The 25,633-nt window shown below is 39.4% G+C and overlaps 1 protein-coding gene across 1 annotated transcript; it reads right to left on the bottom strand.

Annotated features, from left to right (window-relative positions):
• Positions 1-8,989: 8,989 nt before the first annotated feature.
• LOC114469143 (probable myosin heavy chain ECU04_1000) lies at positions 8,990-12,784 on the bottom strand. Its single transcript, XM_028456352.1, has one exon. It carries the CDS (start codon positions 12,575-12,577, stop codon positions 9,230-9,232), a length of 3,348 nt encoding a protein of 1,115 aa, XP_028312153.1. The 5' UTR covers positions 12,578-12,784; the 3' UTR covers positions 8,990-9,229.
• Positions 12,785-25,633: the final 12,849 nt, after the last annotated feature.

Raw genomic sequence — 25,633 nt, 5'->3', positions numbered from 1 at the left:
CTTTTTTTTATTATTATTATTCTCAGTGTTTATTCACGTTACTATTATAGTACATGTTGTAGCCACAGCAGGACTTGTAAAACAAACTCTTTCTGAATTAAATATATATATATTTTTATTTTAAAATGTGCATACAAGATTAGAACCACATAAGGGTTTAAACACCTCACAGAACCCAGAGTTAATAATATTTTGATAGCAGTCTGTTTGCAGCAGAATGAGTAAGTCTGTGTAGTCTGGGCTGAAAAACAGACCAGGATTTCTGCCAGAGGTGCTGTTTAAAATCCGAGGGCTGCCTCGACAGTCCGGCCCAATAACACAGACAGTTAAAACCCGCTATTGCTTTCCAAATGGTGACATCTGCTATCAACAGCTGTCATCACTTGTTTTTTTTTTTTTGTTTTTCATCTGCTTGGATCAGTCATCCATGGAGCTCATGTTGGTCGGCTTTGGGCTCTAACTTCCACTGGAATGAGTTTTTGTTATAAGCAAGATATAGTCCATGGGCTAGAAGGGCCTACACACTAGAACCCTCTCTCTATTGGTTAATTCAGGCACAGGTTTTATCCATATCAACAATAATTGCACACTGCTTCATATATTCACCATCTATCATATGACACATCTAGCATGTAGTCCAGGCCAACACATTCATTCATGCATGCATGTAGCTTTATGCTACTTGGTGTATGTGTCTTATTAATTTACAACTTTCACTTCAGGATACGCTTAGATGTTTGCTTTTAGATCAATCTGACCTTGATTACTGTAGAAGTAGCAACTTAATGTCACAAAACAAAAACATCTTCTGAAGTTGGTCATAATCTCCAGATAAAACCTATCAAGCATCACATGCAAATGTTTTCCACTTCATTGATAGAAAGGCCTGATAGATGGGAGCACCTTCTGACCCAAAGGGCTTCAGTACACTACTGCCAACATCCTGAGTGGTCACACTAAAGAATAGGTTAAGAAATGCAGTTATTAAATTTGGCCCTTTTTCTGTTTGTCTCAAAATGAAATTGTAAATAAATGATGAAACATGGGCGATACAGTATTTAATTGTCAAATCTGATTTAAAATAAAGATTTCCAAGTATTTTGAGAAGAATATTGCATGATGGTTTTTAGTTCAATTGACGAAGGAGTGCTGAATTTTAAGCAACCACCCAAATCGGTGACCATTTGACCTCTGGTGACCTACTAAATATAATTTACATAAAACTAGTTTGAAAGACTAGAGGTCAACCAGAGAAACATTTTTGAGGAGTCCGACATTATTATACACCAAATCTACTTGTAGCTATGGTTACTTTCATTTCCCCAACCCCAACAGTCACACATACAGTATACTGCCTTGAAAAGTTAGTTCAAACATCAGTAGACCTCAGCATTAAACAACAGATTTGAAACCCTTTCCCACCAAATAAAGCTGATATGGAGCTTCAGTTCACTGTCCGTTTAAAAAGGAAAAAGAAAAACAACTTTGAATGTAATATGTTATAGTCAAATAAGCAGGCATTGATTACTTTAGTGTTCAGAAAAGTATTTAGGGAAGCATAATTCTTCTCGCTCTATTGCTAAATAACAGGTGACATTGTGTTTCATTTTGTGACTATACAAACCTCTTTGCACATCTCTGACAAACACTGTCGTTCTGCTTTTCACAAGAAGAACATCTTGTGTGTTTTTTAGGGCAACTCGATTATAAAGAATTACAAAAATCTCAATGAAAAATATACAAGAATTATGAATATTAAACTGGTAAACTAAGGACAAAAGTGTAAAAACACCATTAGAAGAACACCATGTTTAGTCTAAAATACATGTTATTTTCATGCATGCTGTTAAAAGTCCCATGTCATGCTATTTTTCACCCATTTGTTCTAAGAACCCCAAAAACATAATATTTGAGGTTTATTTTTCCCAAACTCGCCAGTTTTCCAGAGTTTTAGCCTCTGAAAAGTCACTTTCTGAGCAACTCTACACAAATAGGGTGATTTGCGGCTTACTTATGCATATTCATGAGTGGGCGTGTCTATAGACAAGATTGACTTCCTCCTCCCCGCATGGTAACGTAGGGCCAGAGGATGGCCTAGAAAAGAAACTAGAGAAATCCAATGGCACAGAGGATCCATTTATTTAATACACATATATATACTTGTCTTCTACGGCAAGAAGATAAGTGAGCATGCAGCCGTTTGTCACTTTGTAATGAATAGATAATAGTCTACATATATGTGGCAGGAAACAGACAGTGAATATGTGCCGTAATGTCGGTTTATTTTACACCCGTGTCAGCTTGTCTGTCTAATGCCATGCAAAGGAGCTGTAACTCATTTACGCTTATCTTTTAACCTAATTCATTCCTCTAATGGAATATATATAAGGCAATTATTACTGCGAACAAACCCTAGAATTGATTTTGGAAACAGAATAAAATAAAATTACAATTGGCTAATTGCAACACGCAGCCTCTGTCTTTGTTACAACCATGTGTCACCCATTGGGCAGATAGCTGCTGTAAGAATGGTGTCCAGAAACAATTCAGGTCTGTATTTTATTGCAGGCCTGCAGTAGGAGCTGCCTGTGCCGGTCTGATAAAGGAAATTAGTGACGGTGTAATTACAAATCATTTTGGATTACTCACGTTTATTTCACAAAGCCTTCAAAAAAAAAAAAAACCTGTAGATGGGAAACCGTGACTCACTTTGCAGCAGTTGTGCTGCGTATGACAACAAAATTGAGTGTTGTGTTCACACGCCATTTAATATAATTTAATAGGAATAAACACTTTTAAAAATGGGGTGAAAAATAGACAAACTGTCAGTTGACAAATATTCCTTTTTTCTGTGATTACAACCACTTTGTTCTTTCTTATGATCTCTGCAGCCTCAGAATTTCAACGTTTTTCAGTTCAGTTTTGTCATACTGTTACAGGTTTGTTTTTTAAAAAACATATATAACATGAACTACATTATGGAGTTAAAATCATGTGAAGAACACACAAACACACATTTTACTCACACAAACTGGTTCACAAACAAACACTGTGGGTTACAAATACAAAACATCATTCTAAACTAATGCATTTTCTTTCGCAAATAAGAAACATACCTATCAAACAAATACATCCTGCTTCCGAGACAAATGTGTATAATGTTTTACACTGACAAGGAAACCATAAACAAATATACAAACAACAAAGCAACCATTCAAAACGTATTGACGGACAAATGTTGGATACCTTATTGGAGACAGGACACACATACAGATAAAATAGGGTATGTTGAAACAAACAGAAATCAATGACCCACAGACAGGAAACAATGATTATTATATTATATTGATACCTACAAAATAAAAAAGACCAACTGACTCAAAACAAAATCTGTGAGTTGCTGACAAACTGAAAAAGGACTCACACAGGTCCGAATCATTCTATAATACAGCACATTATTAGTATGTTTTCCTGAATGAATTTTAAATGACAAGAAATACAAACATGAATACCGACATGCTTAAAACATTCATCAAACAGATAAATAAAACACAAGTTGAACTAAAATCAACCCAGACGGTGAACAGATGCTACATATGCTCCCTAAAGCATCACACTAGCTCCCATAACTGACAGGTTGTGGCATTGAAAATGAGTGTCGGTTCAGTGTTTACATTTAAATCTTTTAAATCTCAACAGTGTGGTTTTTGGTCTGAATTATGGATTTTAATTCTTCATCTTTTCAAAGAATTGTTCCTCAATTGTGAAGTTGCTCTACACAGTTTGTCCGTGATTGCGGTTGCTTGGATTCTGCAATCTCCACCCATTTCACTGAGTGTGCACGTAGCCTGGCTGAAATAGCCTGGTTTAAGCCAACGTGTTTATATCCTGCTTCGTAGGATGGGGGCTTTCTGATGGAGAATGTTTGGTTAGGTGTAGCTCGCTAACAGAGGGATATCCTGGATATACTTATCCAGCTTCGTAGTACGGGCTCTTCATGTTTGACACCTTACAACCAGAATCACCAATCTCAGCTATTCCATTTGAAGAAACTCTGTGTTGCATTCCCTTGTGTTGTTGTTTATATTAAAAAACGGTATGGGGTTGAGGAACAACATCACCTCTTTCTCTGCTTTACACCAAACACACGCCTCTTTGTAACATTACAATTGAAAGGGCAACGCTAGAAAGTGTTAGAATGCATGACAGAAGATTTGTCAGCAAGAGAATGGAATGCCTTCAGCGCAGCAAAGGTTTTTTAGGACATAAAAACCAGATTCCAACAGAAAACAGATCAGCATGAATTGATATATTCAAAACAGCAGTCATGTGGTTAAAGGTCACAGGGAATGTTTCATGCTGCTGAGATGAAACTGGATCTGTAATAGAAGTGCAAATATGGGATAGACGAGACTTGGTTGATGATTTTCTGTTGTATTTTCATCCATTCATATTTTTTTTATTACCCTTTTGGAGTGGAGACACTTAATGGCACATGTAATGTTGAGCTTTGGGTTATTATTGACCTCATCTAGTCATTTAAAGGTAGCCTGTAAAACAGTGCTGTTAAAAAAAAAAAAACAACAAAAAAAAAACAGTAACGTTTCATTAAAATTAACAAGGCTATATAGGTTTTAATAACTTCACTAATATATTTGTTAATGATAATAACACACTAAAATGGCTTTCAGTGAGTATGTTAATTAGCTTCTCAATTAGGCCTTATGTGTTATGATTAAAAAGTCTATATAAGTGTGAATTAAAAAGCTTCATAAATACATTTATTATATTAATATTACTTAGTAAGTGATTACATGTTAATATGCCTCTTAATCAGGACTTATTAAAGGATTTAATTACTTACATTAATGAGATGTTTATTGATTATAATGACAGTTTGGTAATGGATAGTAATGTCTTATTAAGGATAATAAATCCATAATATGCCCTTATTGATAACAATGGTGCTCCGCAGCTACTGGATCTAAAGTTGGAACAATGCTTTATGAGGATTAATATGAACTTATTAACAATTAACAATGTTGTGGGAAAAGTGTCTCATTAAGATTTTAATAATAGATAATAGAATTTAATAAATAATGTGGAAAAACAAAAGGTGATGCTTAAGAAAACACACAGACAGCAGTTTTTGTTAATTTATTTAGTTTCTAATCATTCATAACTATGAATAGATTTATTTATAAAACATGAAGATTTTGTTCATTTTAAAATGTCAAATCGGCATTGATAAAAAGCTCATTAACATATTATCAGTGCTTATTACAAGCTGCTTGAGTTTGCTCATAACATCTACAGTGTATATATATATGTGTGTATATATATGTACAGTATTAATTGTTTTTACCAACACTTATATAGCCTTATCAATATTATTAAAAATGTTACAAGGCTTTATTAAGTAAGAGATAATTACTGCTCCTTAAGGCTTATTACAACCACCGTAATATAAAGTATAAAACTCAAAAAAGATGCTTATTTTGCTCAAATTTGAAATCACATTCGCGTGTGCGCATGTGCGTGTGCTATAATAAGATCAGTATAGAATAATGTGGCTGCAATTATTTTAGGCCCGATTTGAATTTGAGATCCAGAGTACCTCGGTTCTGATGGGTCCGTGGTCGGTGATCCTTCTCTTGTGGCAGAGTGGACTGGTGAGAGGAGTCTGAAGCAGCAAAGCGTGGCTCTGAACCGCTGGAGTGTGTTCAAAAGGGTCCTTTCCTGGACCTGGTTCTGGCCTGTGTTAGGCTGGTAGGTTCTGTTCCTTGTTTAGCACGTTTCACAGCTCGTTCAGTCAGCAGGTTTCTACTGGTTCTGACCTGTGTTAGGCCTGTCTGGCCTTTGTTCAGCGTGTGCAGGCTTTGTTCTTGTTGTTCAGTTTTCAGCTCTTTCAGACGTGGTTCTTGTGTTGGTTCAGCTCCTTCAGGCTATTTTCTTGGTTCTTGGTTTAGCATCTTCAGTTGGAACAGGAGGTTTTATCTCTGGACGCGCAAGCTTGTTTAAAAGGTCTGATGAAAGAAAACACTTTGTTACAAAGAAAATAAAAGATTAAAGAAGACGTACATAACACTGCAGTGGGCATCTTAGCGGCCAGCACCAAAATAGAATAGAATAGAATAGAATAGCCTTTTATTATCATTACATAACATGTAATGAGATAGAGCTCCCCATAAAAATACAAACATAAGAATAATAATAAGAATACAATATAAATAGATTTAAAAAAAGTTCACACACTCATATCAGTATTAACATAATACTGTGCCAGCATATTGCATAGAAACTATTGCACATTACCCAGTATATTGCACCAGTTAGATAATATTGCATAACAGTGTATGGTATTGTAGATTTAGTGCATATGAGAGTTCAGAATGGTTATGCCTTTCGGAAAGAAACTGTTCTTGAGTCTGTTTGTTCTAGCTTTGATACATCTGTAGCGCCTACCAGAGGGCAACAGGTTGAACATGTGGAAACCAGGGTGTGAACTGTCCTTGATGATGCTATGTGCTCTGTTGAGGCAGCGTGAGGTGTAGATGTCCGTCAGGGAGGGGAGAGGGCAGCCAACAATCCTTTGAGCCGTTTTTATTACCCTCTGAAGCCTCCTCCTATCTGCCTCAGTGCAGCTCCCGTACCATACAGTTATACAGTATGTGAGCAGGCTCTCGATGGTCGAGCGGTAAAAGGTCAGCAGCAGTTTTGAGTCCAGGTTGTGCTTCCTGAGGACTCTCAGGAAATGTAGTCTCTGTTGGGCCTTCTTGGTAACCGCAGAGATGTTGTTTGACCAGGAGAGGTCCGCAGAGATGAGGACACCGAGGAATCTGAAGGTGTGGACCCTTTCCACACACTCACCGTTGATGTAGAGGGGTGCAGGGTCTGCTCTGTGCCTCCGGAAGTCCACGACAATCTCCTTGGTTTTTGTGATGTTAAGCTGCAGGTTGTTAGCAGAGCACCACGCTGTCAGCTTCAGGACCTCCTCTCTGTAGGCTGACTCGTCCCCCCTTGAGATCAGACCAACCACTGTGGTGTCATCAGCAAATTTCACAGTGATGTTGCTCTCATGGGTTGGCCTGCAGTCGTAGGTGTAGAGACAGTACAGGAGGGGACTCAGCACGCAGCCCTGTGGAGAGCCAGTACTCAGTGTGCGGGTGGAGGAGAGGTGGGGTCCAAGTCTCACAGTCTGTGGCCGGTTGGTCAGAAAGTCTCTTATCCAGGCACATGTGAGAGGGGGGAGGCCCAGGGTGTTCAGCTTGGTGATCAAAATGTCTGGGATGATTGTGTTAAATGCTGAGCTATAGTCCACAAAGAGCATCCTCACATAGCTCTGCTGGTGTTCCAGGTGGCTGAGTGCAGAATGGAGGGCTATGGCGATGGCATCCTCTGTCGATCTATTAGTCCGATATGCAAATTGGTGAGTGTCGAGGGTGGAGGGGAGACAATCTTTGATGTGATGAAGAACCAGTCTCTCGAAGCATTTCATCACTATAGGTGTTAGGGCCACAGGACGGTAATCATTGTGGCTGACAGGAGGCGACTTCTTTGGCACGGGAATGATTGTGGCAGATTTTAGGCAGGGGGGGATGACTGCTTGGTTCAGGGAGAGATTGAAAATCCTATTGAAGATGGGCGTGAGCTGGTGGGCACATGCTCTGAGCACCTTGCCAGGTACTCCATCTGGACCAGCAGCCTTCCTGGGGTTCACTGCCAGGAGCACCCTTCTGACGTCACGCTCCATAATAGTGAGTGAAGAGGTGCTGGAACCTGGTGGGGGCGGGGCTGAGGCTGGTGAGTGCTGTGGGGTCTCAAAACGAGCAAAGAAGTAGTTGAGCTCCTCTGCCAGTGAAGCACTTCCATCCACTGTTGGTACATCACAGCCCCTATAGTTTGTGATGTTCTGTAGCCCCTGCCACACCTGCCGTGGGTTGTTGCTGGACAGATGGGACTCAATCCTCCTCTTGTAGTCCGCTTTGGCTTCCTTGATCCATTGATTTGAATTTTGCACTTTGGTTTTGTCGCGGTCTAAACGATTCTATTGGTCGACGTGTTTTCGGGAGCCAATTAGATTGCTTTGGATGTTCTGTGGGTTGTGGCAATCATGTAAGTGTGATAAGGAATGAATGCATGAGAAATCCTTTGGAACAAGAAATATGAATATAACTCAGAAACCAGTTAGATTATAACTTTCCAAACGAGATAAAAGCAGAAATCATATTTTCCTGGTTATTGTGGCACCAAACATGGTATACTTTATGCAACGTTAATGAGAGATATTCCTTAGGAACACTTTTACTGTAAAACAATTATATGATCTTATCCTAAGGTTGTCCTTGACTTCCTGTGAATAAAACAGTTATTGACAGTGTAGAAAAATACATTTCAAACTTTTATCAGAAATTTGTGTCCACTTTTGGAATGTTTCATTGTTAATTCTTGGAGAACAGTATAGCACAAAGCAAAGATTCTGCCATGTGCTCACAGCAGGGGGAAGGACAAACGTCGTACATTCCTGTTCTCAGCTCTTTGTCTCTGTTTGTAAGGGGAAAAAGTGGGAAACTCTTCCTGACCAAATGGTCAAGAAGTGTGCTGTGGAATCTGTCAGACATGACCTCCTACATAAATAATCAAATATTGCTGCATTTGGTCGGTCGTCTGCTCACAAATATGCTCAGTTTGTTATACTATAACACAGAATTGCGTTTAGAGTTGCTGAGATATTTTTGCTAAATATCTGTCATCAATTTGAATTCAAAGCCAAGATTTTTGCACTTTATTTGTATTATTCTGTATGTGGATTGTTTCAAGATGGAAAGATGTGAAATAAATGTGATATTTCTACTTTTGAAGTACGGTGTTGAACTGCTGTAGTCAGCATCCAATAGGAACATTTCAAAATCCAAATAAAAAGACTGAGAGGGTGACTTCATAATTTATTTTTTTTCATCTAAAGCACGTTCAATCTCCATCACAAATGCATCTGTGTTGCTTTGCCTTAAGGACAAAGTTTTATTTTACTCTTCATGTTCTCCACTTCACTCTTGGCCTGTTGGAGATCGTCCATTAAAGAGAGGATCTCCTCATCTGTCTTATCCAGCTCAGTGCTTGATATTGTCTTCTTCTTCTTTGTCCTCCTCCTGTTTCTTCTCCTTCCGCTTGTGGTGGCGAGCACCTTCATTTCAGCATTCTTCTTCACCAGAAGCTCAATTTCTTGTGTTTATTTCTCCTTTTCCTCAATCAGAGTGAGATGTTGGTTGAGCCTACACACTTCACTCTTCATGTTCTCCACTTCACTCTTGGCCTGTTGGAGATCGTCTATTTTCTTCTCCAGCTCAGTGCTCGTCATCTTTTTCTGCCATTCTACACTCATCTGAGACACAACAGCATCCAAGATGATTTGGACCTCACTCAGTGTAGTCTCTATCTGTTCCATTCCACTGTCGGCCTGTTGGACAGCTTTCTTAAAAGAGAGGATCTCCTTATCTTTTTTCCCCAATTCAATCCTCATCTTCTTCTCCCATTCAGCTTCCATCTGAGACATAGTGTTCTGATGGTGGCAGTTGAGCCTATGCACTTCATGTTCCATGTTCTCCACTCCACTTTCTGCCTGTTGGACAGCTTTCTTTAAAGAGACGATCTCCTCATCTTTCTTCTCAAGCTCAGTTCTCGTCTTCTTCTCCCATTCTGCTTCCATCTGACACACCATATCATCACGGACGCTTTTTAACTCACACACTTTGCTCTTCATGTTCTCCACTTCACTCTTGGCCTGTTGGAGATCATCCATTAAAGAGAGGATCTCCTTATCTTTTTTCCCCAATTCAATCCTCATCTTCTTCTCCCATTCAGCTTCCATCTGATACACAGTGTCCTGATGGTGGCAGTTGAGCCTATGCACTTCATGTTCCATGTTCTCCACTCCACTTTCTGCCTGTTGGACAGCTTTCTTGAAAGAGACGATCTCCTCATCTTTCTTCTCAAGCTCAGTTCTCGTCTTCTTCTCCCATTCTGCTTCCATCTGACACACCATATCATCACGGACGCTTTTTAACTCACACACTTCGCTCTTCATGTTCTCCACTTCACTCTTGGCCTGTTGGAGATCATCCATTAAAGAGAGGGTCTCCTCATCTTTCTTCCCCAATTCAATCCTCATCTTCTTCTCCCATTCAGCTTCCATCTGAGACACAGTGTCCTGATGGTGGCAGTTGAGCCTATGCACTTCATGCTCCATGTTCTCCACTCCACTTTCTGCCTGTTGGACAGCTTTCTTTAAAGAGACGATCTCCTCATCTTTCTTCTCAAGCTCAGTTCTCGTCTTCTTCTCCCATTCTGCTTCCATCTGACACACCATATCATCACGGACGCTTTTTAACTCACACACTTCGCTCTTTATGTTCTCCACTTCACTCTTGGCCTGTTGGAGATCGTCCATTAAAGAGAGGATCTCCTCATCTTTCTTATCCAGCTCGGTGCTTGATGTCTTCTTCTTTGTCCTCCTCCTTCTGTTTCTTCTCCTTCCGCTTGTGGTGGCGAGCACCTTCATTTCAGCGTTCTCCTTCACCAGAAGCTCCATTTCTTGTGTTTCTTTCTCCTTTTCCTCAATCAGAGTGAGATGTTGGTTGAGCCTACACACTTCACTCTTCATGTTTTCCACTTCACTCTTGGCCTGTTGGAGATCGTCTATTTTCTTCTCCAGCTCAGTGCTCGTCATCTTCTTCTGCCATTCTACACTCATCTGAGACACAACAGCATCCAAGATGATTTGGACCTCACTCAGTGTAGTCTCTATCTGTTCCATTCCACTGTCGGCCTGTTGGACAGCTTTCTTAAAAGAGAGGATCTCCTTATCTTTCTTCCCCAATTCAATGCTCATCTTCTTCTCCCATTCAGCTTCCATCTGAGACACAGTGTCCTGATGGTGGCAGTTGAGCCTATGCACTTCATGCTCCATGTTCTCCACTCCACTTTCTGCCTGTTGGACAGCTTTCTTTAAAGAGACGATCTCCTCATCTTTCTTCTCAAGCTCAGTTCTCGTCTTCTTCTCCCATTCTGCTTCCATCTGACACACCATATCATCACGGACGCTTTTTAACTCACACACTTCGCTCTTCATGTTCTCCACTTCACTCTCGGCCTGTTGGAGATCGTCCATTAAAGAGAGGATTTCCTTATCTTTTTTCCCCAATTCAATGCTCATCTTCTTCTCCCATTCAGCTTCCATTTGAGACACAGTGTCCTGATGGTGGCAGTTGAGCCTATGCACTTCATGCTCCATGTTCTCCACTCCACTTTCTGCCTGTTGGACAGCTTTCTTTAAAGAGACGATCTCCTCATCTTTCTTCTCAAGCTCAGTTCTCGTCTTCTCCCATTCTGCTTCCATCTGACACACCATATCATCACGGACGCTTTTTAACTCACACACTTCGCTCTTCATGTTCTCCACTTCACTCTTGGCCTGTTGGAGATCGTCCATTAAAGAGAGGGTCTCCTCATCTTTCTTCTCCAATTCAATCCTCATCTTCTTCTCCCATTCAGCTTCCATCTGAGACACAGTGTCCTGATGGTGGCAGTTGAGCCTATGCACTTCATGCTCCATGTTCTTCACTCCACTTTCTGCCTGTTGGATAGCTTTCTTTAAAGTGACGATCTCCTCATCTTTCTTCTCAAGCTCAGTTATCGTCTTCTTCTCCCATTCTGCTTCCATCTGACACACCATATCTTCACGGACGCTTTTTAACTCACACATTTCGCTCTTCATGTTCTCCACTTCACTCTTGGCCTGTTGGAGATCGTCCATTAAAGAGAGGGTCTCCTCATCTTTCTTATCCAGCTCAGTGCTTGATGTCTTCTTCTTCTTTGTCCTCCTCCTTCTGTTTCTTCTCCTTCCGCTTGTGGCGGCGAGCACCTTCATTTCAGCGTTCTCCTTCACCAGAAGCTCCATTTCTTGTGTTTCTTTCTCCTTTTCCTCAATCAGAGTGAGATGTTGGTTGAGCCTACACACTTCACTCTTCATGTTCTCCACTTCACTCTTGGCCTGTTGGAGATCGTCTATTTTCTTCTCCAGCTCAGTGCTCGTCATCTTCTTCTGCCATTCTACACTCATCTGAGACACAACAGCATCCAAGATGATTTGGACCTCACACAGTGTAGTCTCTATCTGTTCCATTCCACTGTCGGCCTGTTGGACAGCTGTCTTAAAAGAGAGGATCTGCTTATCTTTCTTCCCCAATTCAATGCTCATCTTCTTCTCCCATTTAGCTTCCATCTGAGACACAGTGTCCTGATGGTGGCAGTTGAGCCTATGCACTTCATGCTCCATGTTCTCCACTCCACTTTCTGCCTGTTGGACAGCTTTCTTTAAAGAGACGATCTCCTCATCTTTTCTCACGAGCTCAGTGCTCATCTTCTTCTCCCACGCTCTCATCTGAGACACAGTATCGTTCAAGATGCTGTTGAACTCACATTGAGTTTCTCTCAGTGAGGCGCTAGACCCGTTGTTCCTCTTTTCACTCTGACTGTAGACCCTCTGCCATCCAACTCCATCTCCAACCACGTCATCCATGATCCTGATCTACTCTCCAAGCTTTAATCTCTAAGAAGACTTCGAGCAGTCCTTCGTGCAGTCAAGTAGAAAATTCAATACACACTCAATGTGTGCTGCTGGGTCCTTCCACAAGAATTTCTCCCTTTCCGTTAAATACACTCAATGTGCTTATATAAACTCAATGCAGTTTAACTTGTAATGACTGTCTCTGAGAACGATTATCAAAGTCACACTGAGCAGGCTCTGATATTTTAGAACTCTTATTACTCAAAGTACAGAATGTTCCAAATGTTCCACATGAACAGGGGGAAAAAAGAAGAGATTAAGGAGGACCGTACCATTCTATTTATTCATGTCAAACAGAAAAAACTTGCGGTATGTGTGTTAATGATAGAGCACCTGACTCAGTATGTCAGTTCTACATTCATCATGTCTAGTTAAAAGCATGTTTCTTTATGCACGTGTAACATAGTGTTAGGATGGTTCATGTTTGAGCAGTAATTCATAGTGGTCAGTGTGTAGTGTTCACTGTTGTGCTAGTTACTGAAAAAAAGTAACTAGTTACCATTACTAGTTACTTCATTCACAAAGTAACTCAGTTACTATTTTGATTACTTACACAAAAAAGTAATGCGTTACTGGAAAAAGTAACTTTTGAGTTACTTAGAATTAAAGAATGTATTATTTATTTTGGGTAATTTGTGTCCATACAGCTTCATATTAGTGCTGTAATAATATAATAATCCACTGTTGATCAACTGCTATAAAACAACCATAAATGATGTGCATATAAAGCACAAAACAGCTGCTCCAAAATTAAAACAGTAATTTTTCAGCCTTAGCACAGTAATGTAAAGTAAGCTGTGCATATTCCAGGTGCACATTCTGCTGTTGAAAATGCTTATAAAAATAAATGTGGAAAAACTAATTCACAGAAATTTTCTCAGCTACACAATGCTAAACATATTAGGAAAAAAGAAAAAAGAAAAGAAAAAAAAAGAAGAAAAACAAAACATAGGCTGATGAGCTGCTGTTAGCAGTGACTCAGCAGTAGCGACAGGCTGCATATTTACAACAACATACCGTGCAATAGTTTGGCTGACCAGTTCCTGGATAACAGTCAGTCCGTTAAAATCCAGCCGCAGCGTTAGCTTAGCTTCACTGATACATCTTTTGGAGACAAAAATGATGCGCGTATTTCCACTCTGAGAAGCTTGTCCTGCTCTCGCCCTGATGTAAACAGAAACACACTGACAATGCTTCTTCTTCTACTGTTTTACTGTGTTTGGCACGGCATCCCGCACAAATATGTAGCGCCACTGTAAACAGGAAGTACACTGCTGCTCGCAAAGTAATGAACAAACGCACCATATTGTAACGGTAATGGCGTTATTTCTTTAGAAAAATATTGCGTTACAGTACTAGTTACTGTCAGTAGTGATGTTGGGGCAGTAACGCGTTACCGCCCAACACTGGTAGTGTTGTTACTCAGACTGCTATTCAGTTAAGCTAATAAAATGAGGCTGAGCAAACGTGGGCTATTTTTCTTTAAAATAGGTACAATTTTAAAGCTTTCTATTATGTCATGCCATAGAAATTAGTCGCAAGGGTTAATTTTGATACCAGTAGATTGTAATAACAGTTGTAATCAAGTGCGTTTTTATAATAACGGTTAAACAGTTTACCCTGGGAAATATAAAAATATCGTTTGAGTTATTATTGTATTTGTGTGCATTAAAAAAGGATGGCATGGTTAGTCTTATTTAGTAGAGGTTTATCATATAGTAAATTAAAACTGTACACGTTTTAAATGTAGATTTGAAGGTTTTGTGTCGATTGTTACATAGAAATCATTCTCTGACCAAATTGTATGTGTTATCAATCCGTGTAAATCCCAAAACTGTGGGAAATGAAGGGTTAAAAAAAACTGCTTCAGGTAAGATTGTATTAACATGAGTGTTACTTCAAAAACAAATCAAAATCACTAGAGTGATGTGCTTCCTTGTTAATCTGATTGGTCGGCTATGATGTGATGCATTACGTTTAATCTGATTGATCGTCTATGATGTGATGCATTACGTTTAATCTAATTGATCGGCTATGATGTCATGCATGACGTTTAATCTGATTGATCGTCTATGATGTCATGCATGACGTTTAATCTGATTGATCGGCTGTGATGTCATGCATGACGTTTAATCTGATTGATCATCGATGATGTGATGCATTACGTTTAATCTGATTGATCGTCTATGATGTGATGCATTACGTTTAATCTAATTGATCGGCTATGATGTCATGCATGACGTTTAATCTGATTGATCGTCTATGATGTCATGCATGACGTTTAATCTGATTGATCGGCTGTGATGTCATGCATGACGTTTAATCTGATTGATCATCGATGATGTGATGCATTACGTTTAATCTGATTGATTGTCTATGATGTGATGCATTACGTTTAATCTGATTGATCATCTGTGATGTGATGCATTACGTTTAATCTGATTGGTCGGCTATGATGTGATGCATTACGTTTAATCTGATTGATCATCTATGATGTGATGCATTACGTTTAATCTAATTGATCGGCTATGATGTCATGCATGACGTTTAATCTGATTGATCGTCTATGATGTCATGCATGACGTTTAATCTGATTGATCGGCTGTGATGTCATGTATGACGTTTAATCTGATTGATCATCGATGATGTGATGCATTACGTTTAATCTGATTGATTGTCTATGATGTGATGCATTACGTTTAATCTGATTGATTGGCTATGATGTGATGCATTACGTTTCATCTGATTGATCATCTATGATGTGATGCATTACGTTTAATCTGATTGGTCGGCTATGATGTGATGCATTACGTTTAATCTGATTGATTGGCTATGATGTGATGCATTACGTTTAATCTGATTGATCGGCTATGATATGATGCATTACATTTAATCTGATTGATCGGCTATGAATTGATGCATTACGTTTAATCTGAATTAATGAGTCAGACTTTTTAAATTAATAATTTGTTTATGTTCCTTGTCTTTTATGCCTGTGTGTTAATACTAGGCATGCAACAGTAATATTCTCTTCAGGGTTGGGCTCACTTATAATTGTAATTGCATAATTGATAATATAAGTATGCATTATTAATAATTAATTACAATTATGACATAACGTAATTGCTAAATTCTGTGACCGTTGTGATCTTAATTGAATTGTAATTGAGTTCTAATAATTGACTTAGAACTGTAACATGGTTCCCCAGTTTTATGTCAATTACAAATACTGTGTCTAATACATATGTAGTTCACAATTAAAATATATTTCATATTAAGTTTTCCTACTACATGTGAGTGAATCTTCACCTCCCCCCCAATAAACGTGGTAAGAGTTGGGATATAATTCATTTAAATAGGGACGATACATAGAGTAACTATACTGTGAATGTAACTTATGTAATAGCTAATGCTAAATTTATCTCTTGACTCTATTTGTGTGTGCGTGTGCGTGTGCTACAATAAGATCAGTATAGAATAATGTGGCTGCAATTATTTTAGGCCCGATTTGAATTTGAGATCCAGAGTACCTCGGTTCTGATGGGTCCGTGGTCGGTGATCCTTCTCTTGTGGCAGAGTGGACTGGTGAGAGGAGTCTGAAGCAGCAAAGCGTGGCTCTGAACCGCTGGAGTGTGTTCAAAAGGGTCCTTTCCTGGACCTGGTTCTGGCCTGTGTTAGGCTGGTAGGTTCTGTTCCTTGTTTAGCACGTTTCACAGCTCGTTCAGTCAGCAGGTTTCTACTGGTTCTGACCTGTGTTAGGCCTGTCTGGCCTTTGTTCAGCGTGTGCAGGCTTTGTTCTTGTTGTTCAGTTTTCAGCTCTTTCAGACGTGGTTCTTGTGTTGGTTCAGCTCCTTCAGGCTATTTTCTTGGTTCTTGGTTTAGCATCTTCAGTTGGAACAGGAGGTTTTATCTCTGGACGCGCAAGCTTGTTTAAAAGGTCTGATGAAAGAAAACACTTTGTTACAAAGAAAATAAAAGATTAAAGAAGACGTACATAACACTGCAGTGGGCATCTTAGCGGCCAGCACCAAAATCCAATGATTTGAATTTTGCACTTTGGTTTTGTCGCGGTCTAAACGATTCTATTGGTCGACGTGTTTTCAGGAGCCAATTAGATTGCTTTGGATGTTCTGTGGGTTGTGGCAATCATGTAAGTGTGATAAGGAATGAATGCATGAGAAATACTTTGGAACAAGAAATATGAATATAACTCAGAAACCAGTTAGATTATAACTTTCCAAACGAGATAAAAGCAGAGATCATATTTTCCTGGTTATTGTGGCACCAAACATGGTATACTTTATACAACGTTAATGAGAGATATTCCTTAGGAACACTTTTACTGTAAAACAATTATATGATCTTATTCTAAGGTTGTCCTTGACTTCCTGTGAATAAAACAGTTATTGACAGTGCAGAAAAATACATTTCAAACTTTTATCAGAAATTTGTGTCCGCTTTTGGAATGTTTCATTGTTAATTCTTGGAGAACAGTATAGCACAAAGCAAAGATTCTGCCATGTGCTCACAGCAGGGGGAAGGACAAACGTCGTACATTCCTGTTCTCAGCTCTTTGTCTCTGTTTGTAAGGGGAAAAAGTGGGAAACTCTTCCTGACCAAATGGTCAAGAAGTGTGCTGTGGAATCTGTCAGACATGACCTCCTACATAAATAATCAAATATTGCTGCATTTGGTCGGTCGTCTGCTCACAAATATGCTCAGTTTGTTATACTATAACACAGAATTGCGTTTAGAGTTGCTGAGATATTTTTGCTAAATATCTGTCATCAATTTGAATTCAAAGCCAAGATTTTTGCACTTTATTTGTATTATTCTGTATGTGGATTGTTTCAAGATGGAAAAATGTGAAATAAATGTGATATTTCTACTTTTGAAGTACGGTGTTGAACTGCTGTAGTCAGCATCCAATAGGAACATTTCAAAATCCAAATAAAAAGACTGAGAGGGTGACTTCATAATTTATTTTTTTTCATCTGAAGCACGTTCAATCTCCATCACAAATGCATCTGTGTTGCTTTGCCTTAAGGACAAAGTTTTATTTTACTCTTCATGTTCTCCACTTCACTCTTGGCCTGTTGGAGATCGTCCATTAAAGAGAGGATCTCCTCATCTGTCTTATCCAGCTCAGTGCTTGATGTCGTCTTCTTTTTCTTCTTTGTCCTCCTCCTGTTTCTTCTCCTTCCGCTTGTGGTGGCGAGCACCTTCATTTCAGCGTTCTTCTTCACCAGAAGCTCAAATTCTTGTGTTTATTTCTCCTTTTCCTCAATCAGAGTGAGATGTTGGTTGAGCCTACACACTTCACTCTTCATGTTCTCCACTTCACTCTTGGCCTGTTGGAGATCGTTTATTTTCTTCTCCAGCTCAGTGCTCGTCATCTTTTTCTGCCATTCTACACTCATCTGAGACACAACAGCATCCAAGATGATTTGGACCTCACTCAGTGTAGTCTCTATCTGTTCCATTCCACTGTCGGCCTGTTGGACAGCTTTCTTAAAAGAGAGGATCTCCTTATCTTTCTTCCCCAATTCAATGCTCATCTTCTTCTCCCATTCAGCTTCCATCTGAGACACAGTGTCCTGATGGTGGCAGTTGAGCCTATGCACTTCATGCTCCATGTTCTCCACTCCACTTTCTGCCTGTTGGACAGCTTTCTTTAAAGAGACGATCTCCTCATCTTTCTTTTCAAGCTCAGTTCTCATCTTCTTCTCCCATTCTGCTTCCATCTGACACACCATATCATCACGGACGCTTTTTAACTCACACACTTCGCTCTTCATGTTCTCCACTTCACTCTTGGCCTGTTGGAGATCGTCCATTAAAGAGAGGGTCTCCTCATCTTTCTTCCCCAATTCAATCCTCATCTTCTTCTCCCATTCAGCTTTCATCTGAGACACAGTGTCCTGATGGTGGCAGTTGAGCCTATGCACTTCATGCTCCATGTTTATCACTCCACTTTCTGCCTGTTGGACAGCTTTCTTCAAAGAGACGATCTCCTCATCTTTCTTCTCTAGCTCAGTTCTCGTCTTCTTCTCCCATTCTGCTTCCATCTGACACACCAAATCATCATGGACGCTTTTTAACTCACACACTTCGCTCTTCATGTTCTCCACTTCACTCTTGACCTGTTGGAGATCATCCATTAAAGAGAGGGTCTCCTCATCTTTCTTCCCAAATTCAATCCTCATCTTCTTCTCCCATTCAGCTTCCATCTGAGACACAGTGTCCTGATGGTGGCAGTTGAGCCTATGCACTTCATGCTCCATGTTTATCACTCCACTTTCTGCCTGTTGGACAGCTTTCTTTAAAGTGACGATCTCCTCATCTTTCTTCTCAAGCTCAGTTCTCGTCTTCTTCTCCCATTCTGCTTCCATCTGACACACCATATCTTCACGGACGCTTTTTAACTCACACACTTCGCTCTTCATGTTCTCCACTTCACTCTTGGCCTTTTGGAGATCATCCATTAAAGAGAGGGTCTCCTCATCTTTCTTATCCAGCTCAGTGCTTGATGTCTTCTTCTTCTTTGTCCTCCTTCTTTTTCTTTTCCTTCCACTTGTGGCGGCGAGGACCTTCATTTCAGCATTCTCCTTCACCAGAAGCCCAATTTCTTGTGTTTTTTTCTCCTTTTCCTCAATCAGAGTGAGATTTTGGTTGAGCCTACACACTTCACTCTTTATGTTCTCCACTTCACTCTTGGCCTGTTGGAGAACGTCTATTTTCTTCTCCAGCTCAGTGCTCGTCATCTTCTGCCATTCTACAATCATCTGAGACACAACAGCATCCAAGATGATTTGGACCTCACACAGTGTAATCTCTATCTGTTCCATTCCACTGTCGGCCTGTTGGACAGCTTTCTTTAAAGAGACGATCTCCTCATCTTTTCTCACGAGCTCAGTGCTCATCTTCTTCTCCCACGCTCTCATCTGAGACACAGTATCATTCAAGATGCTGTTGAACTCACATTGAGTTTCTCTCAGTGAGGCGCTAGACCCGTTGTTCCTCTTTTCACTCTGACTGTAGACCCTCTGCCATCCAACTCCATCTCCAACCACGTCATCCATGATCCTGATCTACTCTCCAAGCTTTCCTCTCTAAGAAGACTTCTAGCAGTCCTTTGCGCAGTCAAGTAGAAAATTCAATACACACTCAATGTGTGCTGCTGGGTCCTTCCACAAGAATCTCTCCCTTTCCGTTAAATACACTCAATGTGCTTATATAAACTCAATGCAGTTTAACTTGTAATGACTGCCTCTGAGAACGATGATCAAAGTCACACTGAGCAGGCTCTGATATTTTAGAACTCTTATTACTCAAGGTACAGAATGTTCCAAATGTTCCACATGAACAGGGGGATAAAAGAAGAGATTAAGCAGGACCGTACCATTCTATTTATTCATGTCAAACAGAAAAAACTTGTGGTATGTGTGTTAATGATAGAGCACCTGACTCAGTATGTCAGTTCTACATTCATCATGTCTAGTTAAAAGCATGTTTCTTTATGCACGTGTAACGTAGTGTTAGGATGGTTCATGTTTGAGCAGTAATTCATAGTGGTCAGTGTGTAGTGTTCACTGTTGTGCTAGTTACTGAAAAAAAGTAACCAGTTACCGTTACTAGTTACTTCATTCACAAAGTAACTCAGTTACTATTTTGATTACTTATACAAAAAAGTAATGCGTTACTGGAAAAAGTAACTTTTGAGTTACTTAGAATTAAAGAATGTATTATTTATTTTGGGTAATTTGTGTCCATACAGCTTCATATTAGTGCTGTAATAATATAATAATCCACTGTTGATCAACTGCTATAAAACAACCATAAATGATGTGCATATAAAGCACAAAACAGCTGCTCCAAAATTAAAACAGTAATTTTTCAGCCTTAGCACAGTGATGTAAAGTAAGCTGTGCATATTCCAGGTGCACATTCTGCTGTTGAAAATGCTTATAAAAATAAATGTGGAAAAACTAATTCACAGAATTTTTCTCAGCTACACAATGCTAAACATATTAGGAAAAAAGAAAAAAGAAAAGAAAAAAAAAGAAGAAAAACAAAACATAGGCTAATGAGCTGCTGTTAGCAGTGACTCAGCAGTAGCGACAGGCTGCATATTTACAACAACATACCGTGCAATAGTTTGGCTGACCAGTTCCTGGATAATAGTCATAGTCCGTTAAAATCCAGCCGCAGCGTTAGCCTAGCTTCACTGATACATCTTTTGGAGACAAAAATGATGCGCGTATTTCCACTCTGAGAAGCTTGTCCTGCTCTCGCATTGACTCGCCCTGATGTAAACAGAAACACACTGACAATGCTTCTTCTTCTACTGTTTTACTGTGTTTGGCCCGGCATCCTGCACAAATATGTAGCGCCACTGTAAACAGGAAGTACACTGCTGCTCGCAAAGTAACGAACAAACGCACCATATTGTAACGGTAACGGTGTTATTTCTTTAGAAAAATATTGCGTTACAGTACTAGTTACTGTCAATAGTGATGTTGGGGCAGTAACGCGTTACCGCCCAACACTGGTAGTGTTGTTACTCAGACTGCTATTCAGTAAGCTAATAAAATGAGGCTGAGCTAACGTGGGCTATTTTTCTTTAAAATAGGTACAATTTTAAAGCTTTCTATTATGTCATGCCATAGAAATTAGTCGCAAGGATTAATTTTGATACCAGTAGATTGTAATAACAGTTGTAATCAAGTGCGTTTTTATAATAACGGTTAAACAGTTTACCCTGGGAACTATAAAAATATCGTTTGAGTTATTATTGTATTTGTGTCCATTCAAAAAGGATGGCATGGTTAGTCTTATTTAGTAGAGGTTTATCATATAGTAAATTAAAACTGTACACGTTTTAAATGTAGATTTGAAGGTTTTGTGTCGATTGTTACATAGAAATCATTCTCTGACCAAATTGTATGTGTTATCAATCCGTGTAAATCCCAAAACTGTGGGAAATGAAGGGTTAAAAAAACTGCTTCAGGTAAGATTGTATTAACATGAGTGTTACTTCAAAAACAAATCAAAATCACTAGAGTGATGTGCTTCCTTGTTAATCTGATTGGTCGGCTATGATGTGATGCATTACGTTTAATCTGATTGATCGTCTATGATGTGATGCATTACGTTTAATCTAATTGATCGGCTATGATGTCATGCATGACGTTTAATCTGATCGATCGGCTGTGATGTCTTGCATGACGTTTAATCTGATTGATCATCGATGATGTGATGCATTACGTTTAATCTGATTGATTGTCTATGATGTGATGCATTACGTTTAATCTGATTGATCGGCTATGATGTGATGAATTACGTTTAATCTGATTGATCGGCTGTGATGTCTTGCATGACGTTTAATCTGATTGATCAGCTATGATGTCATGCATGACGTTTAATCTGATCGTCTATGATGTGATGCATTACGTTTAATCTGATTGGTCAGCTATGATTTGATGCATTACGTTTAATCTGAATTAATGAGTCAGACTTTTTAAATTAATAATTTGTTTATGTTCCTTGTCTTTTATGCCTGTGTGTTAATACTAGGCATGCAACAGTAATATTCTCTTCAGGGTTGGGCTCACTTATAATTGTAATTGCATAATTGATAATTAAGTATGCATTATTGATAATTAATTACAATTATGACATAACCGTAATTGCTAAATTCTGTGACCGTTGTGATCTTAATTGAATTGTAATTGAGTTCTAATAATTGACTTAGAACTGTAACATGGTTCCCCAGTTTTATGTCAATTACAATTACTATGTCTAATACATATGTAGTTCACAATTAAAATATATTTCATATTAAGTTTTCCTACTACATGTGAGTGAATCTTCACCTCCCCCCCAATAAACGTGGTAAGAGTTGGGATATAATTCATTTAAATAGGGACGATACATAGAGTAACTATACTGTGAATGTAACTTATGTAATAGCTAATGCTAAATTTATCTCTTGTGTGTGTGTGTGTGTGTGTGTGTGTGTGTGTGTGTGTGTGTGTGTGTGTGTGTGTGTGTGTGTGTGTGTGTGTGTGTGTGTGTGTGTGTGTGTGTGTGTGTGTGTGTGTGTGTGTGTGTGTGTGTGTGTGTGTGTGTGTGTGTGTGTGTGTGTTTACATGGACACTTGAGGAGCTCAATAAGCACTGTATTACTATTCGTTCATGATCATAGGAGCGGTTTCAAAATCCAAGTCTCTGTGTTGCTGGTGCTGCTGAGGCAATGTTTTATTTATCAAGTAAAGACAAGGTTGAGCTAACGAGCTAGCCATAGTCTGCTGTGGTATCACAGTGGGCCACATGGTACCGTAACGCTTTAACAAGGAAAAATGGCCGAGGCATAAAGAGAAGCCAAGTGGCAAGGTGAAGGCCACTAATTCCCCTCGTCTGGAAGCAGAGATAAGAGAGAGATTAAGATTAACAATGTCCACTCTGTGGAAAGGCTAATTATGAGGCACTCTGCAGTTCTGTAAGTGGTACTCTGTGAAGGCAGCCAGGACTTTATCCACTTGTTTATGCATGAGCATTATTGTGCACTCACTGACATCGTTTAGGTCTTCTTTTTCTACTTCTTTGTTCTTGTGACTATTAGTGAAGCTTCAATGGTCAGCTTGGTTCCCCCATAACTTGCACAAAACTTTATTCATCATCCACTGAGAAAGGAAAAGTCCCATGTGGTTTTTGATCATGAGTTACAGATATTATCAGTTTTCTCTCTTTAGCTTCACAAAGGATCGACTTTGTCTTGCATACACATACCCAGCTCTTCATTTAATATCCTAATTCAACATACACTGTATTAAATGTACCCCACATGATGTATTTCAATCAGCATTGCATATGAAAATATTTGGTTAACAATTTACTAGAAGTTTTATACATAGAGGCTGACATTACCTGTCATTAGCATGAATAATGTGTCATTGAGTCTGTCATTAAGTGTCGTTCGTTACCCTAACCCAGTGGTTCTCAATCTTTTAAGGCTCAAGTAATCTCTTTGTCCGACTACAACATTTTGCTCAGATTACTATGAAAAATCCGCTATAGAGTATAATAATGGACTTAATGAGTGATGATACACATTTTAAATAACCTTATTTTGTTAATAAGTGGAATAAAACATGAAACAGATATTTGGTTCTTTGGTTTTTATCATTTCTGGTCATCTTCCGCCTGGTGTGGAACCAAGACTGACCTTTCGTATTTTCAGTTCATGTTCTAATCAATGTAATTTCCATCATCATTATTTGTTACCATTTTAACTAAAAATAAACATGATAAACCCCATATTTGTGATGCTTTCATTTGTTAATTTTCAAACTTCACCTCTCAAGTACCCCCTGTTGTGCCATCGCGTACCCCCATTTGAGAAACACTGCCCTAACCCTAAACACTTCATACCCCTGACCCTGCCAAACCCCACTATATTCCTCCACCTAACCCAAAAATGCCAACATAGCTCCAAAGGTGTCATAATTTAGTGAATGACACTTAATGACAGCCTTCATTAAATCCTTATTCATGCTAATGACAGATAGTGGCCACGATTACATGATTTTTTAAAATTCGGAATTAGTTCCGATTTAAATTATTCGTAATTAAAGTGTTCTGTTTCGTGTTTACATGGGAATGGTGATTCCGAATTAAGGTTCACATGAAAAAACGGTTTTTTCGGCTTTATTCAATTCCGCTTTAGATCTGGGGGTTGGCAAGGGTTCTGATTGAACAGGGGGCGAACATGACGTGTCACGTCTATCGGGACAAAACACACAACAAACCTTTTCTTTTCAGCTACAACATAAAAGGCCACATGAGAACTGTTTTCACTTTTATTTTGATAGTAGTTTTGAAGCAGCAGCTGAGATGCGAGCACCGCGCAAATGCTTCCGCACGATCGAAAAACGTTTTCCCCATATTCACTTCATATGCGCGTATGAAGCAAATATAAAAGCGCCGGCAACCAGACTCCATCTTTTCACCATCAACTATGGAGGACCTTCTATGGAAGCCTTGACGCCGGCGTTGCTAGAATCACCAGGTTAACCAGTGATGCATCCAACTCGGTGAGTTTCACTGTTTTCTTCAGGAGCTGCCCGATAATAAAAAAAAAAAAATAAAAAAAAACTGACTGTTGTAGAGCTCCGCGTGGTCACAGCGCCACAATTATTTTCTCCTCCATGCTGAAATAGGTGAAAAGTTTGGTTGACAGCCTGACGTCATTGTCAACAAGGACTCTGATTAGCTTTCGCGCCTGTGCGTCACACGAAACATTTGGTGGAGTTCAATATTTTCAATTCAGGCAAATGACGAATGTCACACATGTCATAGCCGACGCTCTTGCCACGCGGATCATACCGCACCGCCCAACAGAAGAATTTGCCTCTTACCGCATCTATCCCATTAAATTTGTATGTAATTTGGTCGCTCAAACATTTCCGAGAAGCATCCAGTGTGAACACAGCATAATACACGGTTTCGCTTTGCTCTGCGGAGCAGGAGGGCCAGAGAGCAGTGGAGAAAGGAGATTGAAGTCCGTACTTTGGTCAATCAGAACCAGCGGTTATTGTAACAGCTGTCCTACCTCCACTATACAGGACGTTGAGTGAAAAAATAACTATAATGATCCGCGCATCATTCGTGAAGCTCTGATGCTTCATGTCACGGTGAAACATGTTTCGTTTGCCAAGGTCCGTGTGTGTGTAATAAGTCTGTTTGAATGTCCTCATGTTTATTCTTCCGTCCATCCACTCTTTTCATTATATCCATATCTTCTAAGGCTATTATTAAATGAATAGTCTCGGCTGGAGTCCAGGCAACCATCTTGGACCATGTCGTCACTAGAGCGTCATCGAGGCAAGAATGACCGGAATTAACGGAATTAAGTTTACAAGATAGAGGAATTATTTAATTCAGAATAAACCATACTCCTAATTTGGATTTAAGTTTGATTTGGAATTACATTTAGATTAGGAATTAA

Source organism: Gouania willdenowi, chromosome 9 (genome assembly GCF_900634775.1).
Source record: "Gouania willdenowi chromosome 9, fGouWil2.1, whole genome shotgun sequence".
Taxonomy (NCBI): Eukaryota; Metazoa; Chordata; class Actinopteri; order Blenniiformes; family Gobiesocidae; genus Gouania; species Gouania willdenowi.
Note: the sequence above shows the minus strand (reverse complement) of the source record. Positions and strands in the feature narration are given on the sequence as shown.

Excerpts from the sequence above, each read along its gene's own strand:
- LOC114469143 (XM_028456352.1), bottom strand. The coding sequence starts at position 12,577 with ATGGATGACGTGGTTGGAGATGGAGTTGGATGGCAGAGGGTCTACAGT.